At 40.3% G+C, this 13,403-nt stretch overlaps 1 protein-coding gene across 2 annotated transcripts in view; it reads right to left on the bottom strand.

The window, feature by feature from the left end:
- Positions 1-13,403, bottom strand: part of tnksa (tankyrase, TRF1-interacting ankyrin-related ADP-ribose polymerase a) — an 88,780-nt gene that overhangs the window by 24,879 nt on the left and 50,498 nt on the right. For both annotated transcript variants that reach the window (XM_036589128.1, XM_036589129.1), the window contains 3 exons: positions 3,824-3,918; positions 3,619-3,685; positions 1,181-1,367 (listed from right to left, as the gene is read on the bottom strand). In XM_036589128.1, coding sequence (XP_036445021.1) covers positions 1,181-1,367; positions 3,619-3,685; positions 3,824-3,918 — 349 coding nt within the window. The remainder of the gene's footprint in view (positions 1-1,180; positions 1,368-3,618; positions 3,686-3,823; positions 3,919-13,403) is intronic.

Raw genomic sequence — 13,403 nt, 5'->3', positions numbered from 1 at the left:
ATATTTAACAGACAAGTACACAGACACTGAAAACATATTAATTCTCTGAGTGCTTAATCCACGTTTTGCCTTTATTACAGCTTCCATTCTTTTAGGAAGACTTTTTTTTTTGGAAGTAGTTTTTCAAAGAAATCTGCAGTGATATTTTTCTATACCTCCAAAGTTCAGTCTCAGTAGCTGGTTGCATTTTCTGCTTTTCACGATCCAAGTAATCCCAAACACATTCAACATGTTCAGGTCTGTCCATTGTTGTGAAGACACCAGCGGCTTTTTAGATTTGCACATTTTTTGTCTGTTTCCTTTTGTCAGAAACGACTTCTTGACAGCTATACATCCTTTCAGTACACAACCCCTAGGTCTTCTCACAGTGAAAGGATGGACAGAAACACCTGAAGAATTTTTCAGATCTGATTCAGATTTGATTTTCTTTGATCTCTTAAAGACGTAAGTTATAAGTACTCTTTACCTATAACGACAGTCTTTCATGGTTGTTAGGAGTACCATAGTCCCTATATCTTTTCATAATAATTTTTTAAACTTGGTTTTGAATTTTGATATATTTGTGTGTATATTTGTATGTTTAGTTGTTGAGAATTCTAATTTTTTCCTCAGTGCTGAAGAATAAATAACTACAATAAACAAATAAACAAACAAACACAATATGTGTTCTCTTAGCATAGCACTGTATCAAACCTGGTAAGTAACTGATAGGTTGAATCAGGTGTGTTTTGGCAGGGAACCCAGTGTTTGCGCTGTCATTCCTCTAGTCAGTTTGTGTGTGTTGAACAGCGACAACACCAATGTGTACAAGACAGGGGTACTCTGTGCCCTACATATTTAGGAGCCACTGCTCCAGCAATAGAATAGTGAGCATCAACCTGAAGGCCATGGTACACTTACCCAACACTCTCCAAAACATCAAGATTATAATATTGACAGCTGGCTTTATACTGTTCCTGAGTAAAAACTTATATACCAAATGAAATGGTATATGCAAAAAGGGGGAAGACATATTACAACTGTATGAACGCGGTAGAACATTCTAGATTGTTTTAACAAATCACTAACAGGCCAGACCAGCGTCTGGGTTTGTTGATGTTTGTTGGAGAATGTTGGATTGGGGCATTCTGGCCTTAGCAGACCTGGGAAAAAAAGTGAGGGTAGGTGAGGGTGTACTTACAGGTCAGTCTCTCTTTTAGCTCTGGGGTTGGAGCCATATCCACAGCACTCTTCCCATGACAGTTGACCAAGGTAGGGTCTGCTCCGTGGCTGAGGAGAAGTGAGCACACCTCCACACGGTTCTTCGACGCAGCCTCGTGCAGTGGGGTGAACTGCCACAAGTCCATGGCATTCACACATGCGCCGTGCTACAAACAGAAATCTGAATTAACCACTAGAAAACTTTACTTGCAGTAAAAGATCACTCTGATCCCAGTGGCATCTACAAATACATCAGCAAACACAGAAGAGTCTTACTCGGATAGTGACATCTTTGAAATCAGGTATGACTTTCTACAGGCTGGAAATTCGGCTAAGCCCCAGAAACTAAGTTAACAGAACATCTAACATTTTCAGCAAATACCACTTCTCCAGTACAGCAAAACTGACCCACACTCAGAGCGAGAAAAAAAGGAAGGGGGAAAAACAAACGTGCAAGAAGATTAAAACACCTATCAGGGCGGAAAGAGACACACTCAGGGCAGACAGCTTTAGTTAACGTCACTTCACCAAACTCTAGCAGCCTGTAACACCAAAAAGACAAAGGGCGTGGGGGGTGAGGAGAACAGTGGCACTCAGCTTTAGCCTACAGAAGCTCCACTCTAATAACCCTTCCAACATGTGTTAACCATGCTGCCACTTCTGATAACAAGATTTTAATTGTCTTTTTGATCCTTACACAGCATCTTTAATCTGATCCAGAAGAAGCTAAGACAGATGCATCACAGGCTTAAGCAGATATGAGGAGCTGCTGATGTTCCGATAAGAGTTCCTGAGGGGGAGTGCACTCACTGCGGGCCAGTTTTTAGATCACGCTTTAGTGTTTTCATCTAGAGACAGCCTGGCTACTCTGCTAGGCTCTGATAACACAGCACACTTCAGACACGGGAGGATGTTGCACGTGGATAAAAATGAGCAGTGGCTCAAATACAATGCTACTGTTTATAGTGTAAGCCAGGTTGATCAAAGCTCAGCTCTTCAGATTGAGGGAAGGTCACTGTACAAGGAACAGGCTGTGCTTGCAGTGTGTGAAAAAGAAGCCTGACAGCTCTCATTCAGATGAAGTTGGCAGCATTCGATCAGGATCTCCTGTGGATTACTACAGTGCATTTTCTCTTACAGACATCTAACAATCTCCTGAGAAATAAAAATGTAATACAAGGGAGCCTGTAATGGCTCTAAATAAGTGGAACAAAAGTACACAAAACACAAAAACTCCTCAAACATATAGCTATACAGAAATAAGAAGACCCATAAACTAAAAGTAATGAGAGTATGCATTTGCACGGTGCATGCAACTTAGCTCTGAGTTAAACGTCAGGCTTAAAGAGTAACTACACCCATTTTTTTTCCTTTCCATTAAAAACTCAAATACATTGCTTTGCAATAACCAATGACATCAGCCTTTGCAGTGCCCCCTCTCAACTCATAGATCAGCACTAGAATATGAATCTATGTCACAATCCAACCACTGTTACTGCCCTGTGCTAGGACGGGTATCCTTCAGAATTTTTTCAATACAGATATAGATATCATCACTGATACCTTGACTTCAATACTGACTGTTAAACAACACTTTTTCATACTTCCTCTTTCAAAGTAAACCAGAGATAAGTGTGAGGTGCTGAAACTGGGTGTCTATACTGACTGTATCGGCTTACAGATTAATTTAAGAGGTGCTTAGGTTAATAACATGCATGTGGATTGTATTTTAGACAACCAATCAATGGTCAGGATTTTCAAACAGGTATGCTTACTGGATAACTCACTCTGATTAGACTGACTACTTGGGTATCAAAATTCAGTACCGAATGACATGGAATAATCTGAAACCCTATATCACTTAAGTAATTTGGTCAGCACCATAAAAGTACTGAATTTCAATAATCAAGCTTGTCACTCTGCTCAAGATTGCAATATGAGAAGTAAACTGCGAGAACACAGTTGTAAGTTAACCAGGTTGGTGTCACGCTCCTACCTAATGTTAGTTAAGGATAGCTGTGTGAGAAATGGCCAAAAATCACACAAACGATGAGGAATACCGGGTTCAATATAAACACAATACTCAATAATTGCACTAATTCCCTCCATCCCTCTCTGCTTTTATGCTGGTATGTTTCTTTCTCTTTCTCTCCGCTTGTGTGGATGTGCAGAGACTATAAGAGAGGCATTTTGTAAAGGAATGCTTTTGTTTCATTAGTATTGTTATAATCTTACTAACCATGTTTGAGCCACACAGTAGTTAAGGTGACAGAGAGACAATGGTGTTACTTTCTCTGTTTGCTTTTTTGTCCCTTTTTAACAATATTCAAAGTTGAACTAGGGGTCAATTTATCTGAAACTAAGGGGATAATGTTACTATTTAATGAACATTGCTCAAAATAACTGAATTTTTCTTACCTTCAGCAGCAGCTCTGTAACCTCGTAGTGACCATAGGAGCAAGCATTGTGGAGAGGAACAAGGCCACTAAGCAGAGAACAAAGACATTAATTAACTCACTCAAGTCAGTCTTTCCAAATCATACTTCAGATTCACATGAGAAATATCATATGAATTATGTGAAAAATAAAGTGGAGAACTTAAAGAAGAGAAAGCAGAGCCCACCCTTTGTCTTTTGCATGCACATCTGCACCATGCTGGAGGAGGAGCTGGACGATTCTGACTCTGTTGTATCCTGCTGCCAGATGCAATGGAGTTGACTGCAAAGAACATGAGAAGAGAAGGGATATTCACAAATCAGCTTAAAAAAAGAAAAACATTAAATGAATAATGAAAGAATGAAAGAAAGAAAGAACATTTCAAACAACCCAGCACCACCTATGGGCCAGTGACACGAAGCATTACTGTGTGAAGCCGTTTCAAAAGTGTTAGCGTAACCTGTCTCTACTGAACTGGTACAGAGCTGTAAGGGAGAATTCAGTGGCCAAAACATAAGAGGAAATAAAGACGGGTTTGAGCCTCCCTGAGAAAGTGTGGGCCAGTGCTTCAACACCGCTCTGAGAAGGGCACGCTGTTTCGCCACTCAGTAGCAAATGAACTCCTCTGGCAATGAGTCCCTGAGCAAACTCGGACTTAGCCAGAGTTTGATCATGATGGGAAAGCTTTGTCACTTCTGCTTAGCAAAAGCAGGACACTCCATCAATAACCTGGTATGCAACACTGGGGAATGAGTGCATGATATGCCTCTTTTAAATCATTACAGCAGACTAATAGCTGAACTTATCTAATGGTTAGATCAAAGACATCCCATAATGAACTGAATAATCTGGTCCTCATAAACTGTTCATTGTCCTAATGAAAAATTAATCAAATTAGCACACCTCACTGAAAATAATCGGTGCAATTACAAAGCCACCAGCTCAACAGGATCAAAAATCAGTCACTTCCCTCTATAAAGAGAATTTCAAGCTCGCTTCTTTATTTATACAGCCTTAGCCTATCCTGTCTATTTCAATGTCGAGAGTGAATTAACAATCGTGTCCATAAAGAGCACACATTGACTAATTTGCTTCACACTGATCTGTACAGAAGCATGAGGCTCTACACCTGTAGTCTGACAATGAAATTTGAAATGGGAGTCCAATCAGTAGTGTTTCAAGCCAACACTCTAAAAGACGACAACAAAAAAATTAACTTAAAATAAAAAGTATCATGGCACACAGCAGCAATGATCCAACTCGCAGACAGAGACGGCTCGCGCACTGGGCTTCCGAGACAATGCAAAAAGAAAGCACAGCAATGACAGTCACATGGAATGAAGAACAGGCTGCAGAAAAGAAACGGGTGGGCAAAACTCCCCTAACAGCATTCTCCGAAAGAGCTCACATACAGGCACAAACTGGCTGAACAAATCCATGTATCAATGAGAGCACAATGCACGCACTTTATGACTTCTTATGAGTCTGGCTTTTCCGACTTAGGCATATGGATTTTTCAGCCAAACACAAATGAAAACACAAATCAGCGCATAATCAATAGCAAAGAAAATGGGAACTTCGACTCGTACCATTTTTTTGTCTGAAAAGGCAGACAAAATGCAGAGGCAAGCTTTTGTTGGCATGCACGTCATACAAAAGAATGCCAAAGAAAAAAAGAAACTGAAAAGAGTGGTGAGATTGGGGTGACAGGGTGAGGACACTACAGTATTAGAGGGTGCGGGGGTGGCAGGGAGTGGGAGGAGTAGCTATCGCCTCCCGTTTAATTGATCAATAAATAAACAAACAAATGAATTAATAAAAGCAGGCAATGAGGTGCGTTGCTCCTCCTCAAAGGAAAGAGGGTCTGCCCCATGGTTTACCATATTTGCATGGTTTACAACCCAGCACGATGGCACAGGAGCTTCAGTGGGTGAATGAAATGTGACTAACCAAAAGGCCCAAGTCCAAAAATGTGCACGAGGAATTCAGAGCCAGCGGACCGATGAACAAAATGAAAACCAAAAAATTCAAAAGAAATAAAAGTAGTGCAGTAAATCTAATAGCTGTTATTGAAAATAACTTACCAGCATTTTTTGAGATGTCGACTGATAGACAATGTCGCCAGAATCACAAATAAAAACAAAAGAGAACAAAAACAAAACAAAAAACACAAATAATGATATAATGATAGCATCGTGTTATTTTGGCAAGTACTAAAGAGCTCTCTTTGGTTTTCTCCTTTAACTTCCCCCCAAGGGTTTAATGCTTGTCTGCTTCTTCTGAGCTCTGTGTGCAAAGCGTCTCCAGGCAGTGAGACTGGGGACTCGCTTTTGCGACAGTGATCAATCGCAAATGTAACTTTCTAGACTGAGAGGAAATGTGACCAGAGAGGAGCTGTCATCTATCATCCTCTTTCTCTCAGCCACAACGTGTTCTGGCTGTCCGGGTGGAAGAGCTGGCATGCTTAACGCCAGGCCGACTCAGTTCTAAGCCAAACTCATCAGACAGCTGTGGTCTACTGGCAGCACACAGACTCGAGAGCTGCCATCTTACAATGCTTGCGACCTGTGACGGCCAGCCCTTACTCCGACTGTCTGTTTGGCCTGTGAACTGAATCCATATTAGCGCAGAACAGGCTGTCCTTACACAGGGTCAGACTGAACGAGACCTAACCTCTCTTTAAGTACCCAGTGGCTACCCTGATCATTTGACCCTCTGAAAAAGAAACACAAAGGAATAGTCATACAATCTCTTACCACTAGATGCAGTTTAATTCAAAGAGGGATTAGTCGCACTAAACAACCCCGCCAATGCACAGAGATTATATTTTCTAATCCTTTTGTCAATATACTCTTTGACCCACAGGGCCCGTACTGAATCGAGGCCAGTCATGATGCGCTCTGCTTGTGTATGGTAGATTTACTCTCTTCTTAAAGGTTTTGCCTTTCACCATATACATATATTGACTTAATATCCCACATTATCTCCTGTAAGTCATCTCAGAAGGGAAATGAAAATTTAGTTTTTGTTTTTTTTTTCTTCAGATGATACACAGACTGTGTGAGTAGACTGGTCATAATCATTAAATGATATGGCTGGACCTCCACACTGACACAGCTGTACAGTAGCCATGCCTATGCTTAATCGAGAAGGCTCCGCCCACCAAGCTGTCTGAGGATCTGCTGGAATCTATGTACAGCATCGCCTTCTTTTTGCACAATAAAAAGTAAACTACACAAAAGCTATTAGGTATGGAATTGGCTTGAGACACTATCTGAAAAACATCCAGACTCAATCACCATGGTGACACAGCAGATTCGGTTCTCCTCCTGTGATGATTATGGTAAACATATTGCCTGCAGACACAAAGGTGCCAATGTGACTAATCCCACACAGAACTGAATTTTCCAGATTCTTTTGGGAGGCAGGTGAAATGTTCACTATTTCATTTGTAAATAATTAAATCATGTCACAAGGTTTTATGTGGTTTTTGTCATGAAGCATCATTTCTGATGATGATAAGACAAACAGCTGCAGTTAACAATTATGTTGACAAATGATTAACCCATCAACGATTAACTAATTGTATGGCTGGCTCAAATAATTCAAAGGCTCGAGAATCTGTTTACGCTGGTATTCATTTCTCTACTTATTATTTAGTATGACGCTTAGTGTTTTTTCAAGCTACAAACAATGCAGCACAAAATAAACTTCATTAGCAAAGATTTTTAGGTAGAACAGTTACTGTTAATATACGGTAAATAATTTAGTTAAATTCATCATTAATTCTTGCCAAGCATCTGCATAACCCTGCCTCAGAGCTGTTTTCCCCATGCCCACTGAAGCTAATAGAATAAAGATGCCTCAGAAATCCCATGTGGGAACTAGGCCTGGGCAATATGGTGACATAATCGGACATTGTTGATGGTGAACAAGTAAGCCACTGGTGATGTGTAAAAGGAGATAACTGCCATTTTGGTAAAAGTGAACTGAGAAATCAACAAGAACTAATTTACTATTAAACAGATTGCAAAATATGTTAGGAAACATAGTTCACGTTTAAGGAGTGTACAGGCCTGGGGACCAGTAGTCAGTTTCACACACAGACAGCGAGAGAAACAGGTTTGTTAAGAAACTTTATTATTTCTCTCAGCTACGCACTGTAATGCTAGCTTTACCGCACCGATTCCCCTCAGCTAAAATGACTGAATGTTAGCATAGAGCAGCTAAGTTAACTGCAACCTGGAGAGAAAGTCCCCTTGATCCTCATCTACAGCTGGTGTTCTCAGAAAAATGTAATAAATAATATTAAATAAAATGTACAAATAATGTTTTATTCACTTAAAACTTATTACCACTTATTACTCAGTGAGTAATAATGGGGCCTTTAAAGGTTCTGATAGAGTAAACTCCCCACTGTCTCTGCCATGTGTGATTTACTGAGTAAAATGTGCAATGTGTTTTCTGTACAGACTAAGTGTGCTGGAGCTTTAGCGGAATTATGAAAATGCCATTGTAATGACAGAAAACGCCTTGTTTTTACCATGGAAAGCACATGGGCATGGCTTTGGAAATCACTTGCAGACTGAAGTTTCTCCAGCAGTTGGGTGATTTTTTTCAATTTTTTTTTTTTATGGAAAAATAATGTACTCATTATTTTTAGATATCGCCCAGTCCTAGTGGAAGCACTTTGAATTCTGATAAGAAAAATGTGCAGTGCAAAATCTGCAACAAAAGGCTGGTATACCACCTCAACTAAAATATGTAAGTCTAGTGATCCTAGAGATGGGCAATATGCCAATACTTATCATCTTGATAAATAACATCACAACATGGTTTTCTGAGCATACTGTGGATATAGTCAGTACCTAAAAAAAACACTTACCAACTGCATGTTTGATTACAAGTCCTGCTTAATTTAGTGCAGCACAGTAAATGTTTTATAAAAATAACTATTTATAGTTTTTGATATTTTTTTTAATGCGGCACTACTTTGTCTGTTACAACTTATAAGATAAAATAAATATTGTGACATATCGTGTATCATGAAAACTTCTTGAATCATTGTAATAGCACATTTTTTTGCATATTGCCCACCTGTAAGTGATCCTTAGCCAAACACTGCCATGTGTCCAATCTATACTCCCTCTAACTCTGCTTTCACACCCACTCCAGGTGGGAATATTAGTTCTTTTTTTCTCCATTTATTTTCTAATCAAACAATTTTTGACTGCTTAAAACTTGACAGCACAAACAGAAGATCTGCTTATTTTGAGGAAATCACAAGCCCAAATTTGAACTGCTGTTAAAGAGCCTCCTCCACACACCGTTAGTACAGCAGAAGTACTTCCACACCAACAAGATCACCACATTTAGCAATTAAATTACAGTAAATCATTATTTTAAATATAGTTTAGACACTACAGAAAGTTGGAGCGTGCTAACTCTACAGTCTACACTTCACTTGCAAGCATGCAAACAAACAAAAAAAGTATTGGGTTTTGACGGACATAAGATGCACATCTAGCGCAGCTAATGAGTCAGATTAATAAATTATTAAATATTATTATTATTATCAAATATTATTATTAATATTATCAAGGATGTTTCTTTGAGAATGAGCATTCAGGTACTTGTTCGGAGATATAAACAAGGGTCTGAAGCATCTAAAATGCTTTTGGGACCAGTCTAAATTAATTGACCAATCTAATTATGCTTTCTTTATTAAGAAGAAGCCTAACTGCAATATACTGCTATCTGTCTACATTTTTTTGCATATCTCCTAGAACCATTATAGAACAGAGGTCTTCAAATCTGGACCTTGAATCCAGCTTCCAGTCCTGGATTTTGCAGTCACTTGTAGGTACAGCCCTATGTGGCCAATGAGCTCCATCAACAGTTCAATTAACTACCAGCGTTTACAAAACACAGGACTGGAAACTGGATTTAAGGTCCAAATCTGAAGATCTCTGTTATAGAGCGTTACAAAGCGTTACGGAGAAGTAAACAATGCATCAACAATAAAAATCTATGTTGACATTTTTCATTATTGACGTTGTCAACTCTGTTGACTAATCGCTGCAGCCCAAGTGAGATGTCATCTCCGGTGAACTGGAATGGTGTGCTATCTCTACAAGCCAGAGGGGGGAAACCAGCAGCAGAGGGCTCCTCATGAGGGCTGAGTCTGAGTGAACGTGGCAGAACGACCTTTTCCCAGCTCCCCCTGAGGCATGGGAGTGAGTCAGGCACAGACACACAACAGGTCCACAAATGGGAATGCGTGCTCTCTTGAGCCAGCCAAACCCTGACTACCAATATAGCACAAATCAATGAGCAAACACAAAGAGACTAACGCACACCTCCAACAATATAAGTTGGAATGAGTCCATTAGTACGCGCAAAGTGAGTTTTATATTTGAGAAAGGAGGGAGGAAAAAATAGTCAATGACAAAGAAGAGAGCAGCAGTTAATTCAACGAGTGCACCAACAGAAAACCGCTCGTTGAGAGAGAGAGAGAGAGGGAGAGAGAAAGAGAGAGAGAGAGAATGGTTCAGTGACTCTCACAGATGGAGCTGGCGATGGCACTTAGAACCAGCCCTCAATCAAGATGAGACGGACTGAGCACAAATCCAAAGCCAAACAAGGACAGAATAGGCTCCTGAAGCCCGGCTAAAGGGAACTGATTTAGATGCAGAACAGCTAGGAGCTGTTCGTGCCGCATATGAGAAATTAGCGTCGTATATCAAGCCGAGACACAAGAGAGGGACATGAGCACGAGAGCTGAAAGCCAGCAAAAAGCAACGGCAGTTCCTTGCATCTCCTGCTCATATTTTTCCATCAGTAGGAAAACATTTCTTTGTCCTCGTTTCTCTTCCTCTCCTCATCTTGCCATGGAGGAATTGTGACCTGTAACCATGCCAACAGTGACTGCTTCCACACAGCTGTTGCCATGACGGCAGTGGTTGCATGCTATAACTAGCGTAAAATCGGTATAGTTAAAGGTTTTAAAAACACTTTCGGGTTCAGCACACCTAGGTCTGTGACTCTTTCCACATGCTGGAGAGCAAGATGTTTTTTTTCTGTCCCTCAGTCCAGTTAAAGTAAACACTCCAGCCCCAAGAGGAGCGAGGCTGGTTGAAGGAAAACAGTCTCGGAGAGGCAAACTGAACACACAGGCGCCAGTTACAGGCGAAGCGGATCAATAAGATATTAGCCCTCTCCCAGCTTTGCTGACATCTTACTACAAAGGAGAAATATAGCACTCTTTCCATCCCTTTTACTTGCACGCCAAATTACACTAAGGGGCCTGTTTACAGCATATGAGTCCCTTTAATAAAGCTGCTCAAAGCCCCCATGGGTGGAGGGTGAGGGGGTTCTCTCCTCCTCACAGCATTCACCCCCATTAACATCAGTCTCCATGGAGCACTGGCACCTCTAACGACCCAGCAAGACCGCCATGATGCTATTTCTAACATGCTCCTTGAGGGTCCGGGCCGTCCCCTGAGTGTGTTCCCGTATGGTGCCGACAAATACGGCCATGTTCTACAATTAAGTGCAATAAAGAGGAAGAGAGAGTAAGAGAGAGAGGCAGAGCTGAGAGAGTAAGATAGAGGGGAAAACACTTCAGGCGTGTACAGCCTAGTCTCTGGCTAGATTTCTGCTGCGGCCGCCTACGCTTGTACGGGGGCACGGATTCACCACGCAAGAGGGCTGCGAACAAAAGGCAGCTAAACAGACGCCACATATTTCTTAATCTCCAAAAATACAAAGAAATCTTTCATTTAAACGCACATATTCTCGACAGTAGCCACCGCACAGATTGCATCCCACTCATTTTATATTTCTTTCGTGCGGTGTGTCTATGATGGGCCAGGATGCTGCTCCAACTCCAGGCTATTCCTTATCATAAACAGCAAAGCACAGGCTGCCTCTCATATTTAAAAAGCTCCACAAATAGAAGTCTGCTCTGCAGGTGACAGGCAAGACCAGTGAGGGGTTGAGGCCATTATTGTCGGCAATTACTGTCTAATTTATCACTGACAGAAATATATTTACATGAATTCTAACATCAGTCTATTTTTTTTTTTATCTCCAGGATTTCATAAGCAGACTTGTCCTTCAAACTTTCAAGCCTAACACCCAGAGAAAGCAGAGATATGCAAGCAACACTGGGCCGAACACCAATTTCCCCCATGCCTCTTCCTATAATATTCTCCTCTGCTATAGATTATCTTTAAGATAAAGCAAAATGTCAAGCAAAATGTTATCATGCCTTAGAAATCGCTCAGGTGCATAACTCGATCCAGAACCATTATTCAAGGTAGTCTATGGATCAATGGCTAAAATGCTTACATACTGGAAGAATTTCTTTGATCTTAATCATCATCATCATCAGAAAGGCCAAAGGACATTACATGCACATATTTAATTTGAGGCTGTAGCGGTGTTTCCCCAGACATGTTTTTATTAATGTTTCCTCCTTTATTAATGTTTCTGTAGAGCACCACTGTTGCAATAAACTGAACACTTATATTAGTTCAATATATCAGTACTTTTAATTCATTATAATATCTCTAAATTTGAAAAAAAAAATCAACAAACTGAACCACAGAGTCAAATCACTATTTAGTATACTGAATCGGGCCTTGTTAATTCATACTAACAATTTTTTCATACAAACAGAACATGAATCAAAATGTTTTGCTGTCATTTCAAAGATTGACATCCATAACCAGTAGTGCCATATGGAAAAATTGCTATTAAAAACAATGAGGACATAAGAACGTTTCACATGCTGCAAAGCACTGCATCCAATTAAGCAGTGATGACTGTGCTCTCTTGGGCTTCCAGCATTGTTAGGATTCAAGCTAGTGATCTTCTGACAATTGGGAAATGCCACTTGGGAACCTCTTCTAAAACTCTTTTTTTACAAAACAAGCAGTTGGCCAGTGTTTTGGAAGTACTGTAAAGAACTCAACATATACTAAGAAAAGCTTACTGTGATGTAATTTATCATGATAACAATATTATGTAAACATATCACTCACTCCTAACCAGAGGGCAGCTTTTAAAGTCCAAGCATAATGCATGGAGAGACGGAAGATAGAAGACTCCACTCAGAGACTGAGATCTTTGGATGTGATGGCTAGTGCAGACCAGATAATGGCTCACAGTACATCAGAGATGAAGAGCAAGGTCATCATAAACAAGAAAGGACATCAGAGACTGACTACATCAGCGTAGCTGTTTGTTGTTGGCGATTCACTTCCAACTCACAGCTATACCTCACTTACATTGCACCTCCAAGTGTAAGCTGATAGAAAAACTGAACGGAAAGAAAAAAAACAGACAGAAGGAAAAAGAAAAAGCTGACTGTTCTCCAAGAAACAACTGTGACATGATTGATGGGATTTGTAGCAGCAGGCTTAGGGTAAGTGATTGGTTTTTCTTAAGGCCTTGCACAAGGTATCGTGATACCGTGCTCCACTGTGCTGTGTTAATGACATACACTTCAGAAAACTCCATTATCTTCAAGTTAGAGTCGACCCGGATCACACACACTCGGGTGGGCTTTCATGTTCACACTCCTATATACTTGGAAGAACACAGCTTGCTTGTAATCTCTGTTTTGAGATTTCCTGCAAATGTTAGCATGATATCTTTTTTCTAGAACAAGAAAAAAAGATGAAAAGAACTGGTACTTTGGTGGCAAAAAGATGACAATATTCAAAAAAAAATAAAATAAAGAAATAAAATAAAAAACTTAT

Source organism: Colossoma macropomum, unplaced genomic scaffold, assembly GCF_904425465.1.
Source record: "Colossoma macropomum unplaced genomic scaffold, Colossoma_macropomum, whole genome shotgun sequence".
NCBI classification, from domain to species: Eukaryota; Metazoa; Chordata; class Actinopteri; order Characiformes; family Serrasalmidae; genus Colossoma; species Colossoma macropomum.
Note: the sequence above shows the minus strand (reverse complement) of the source record. Positions and strands in the feature narration are given on the sequence as shown.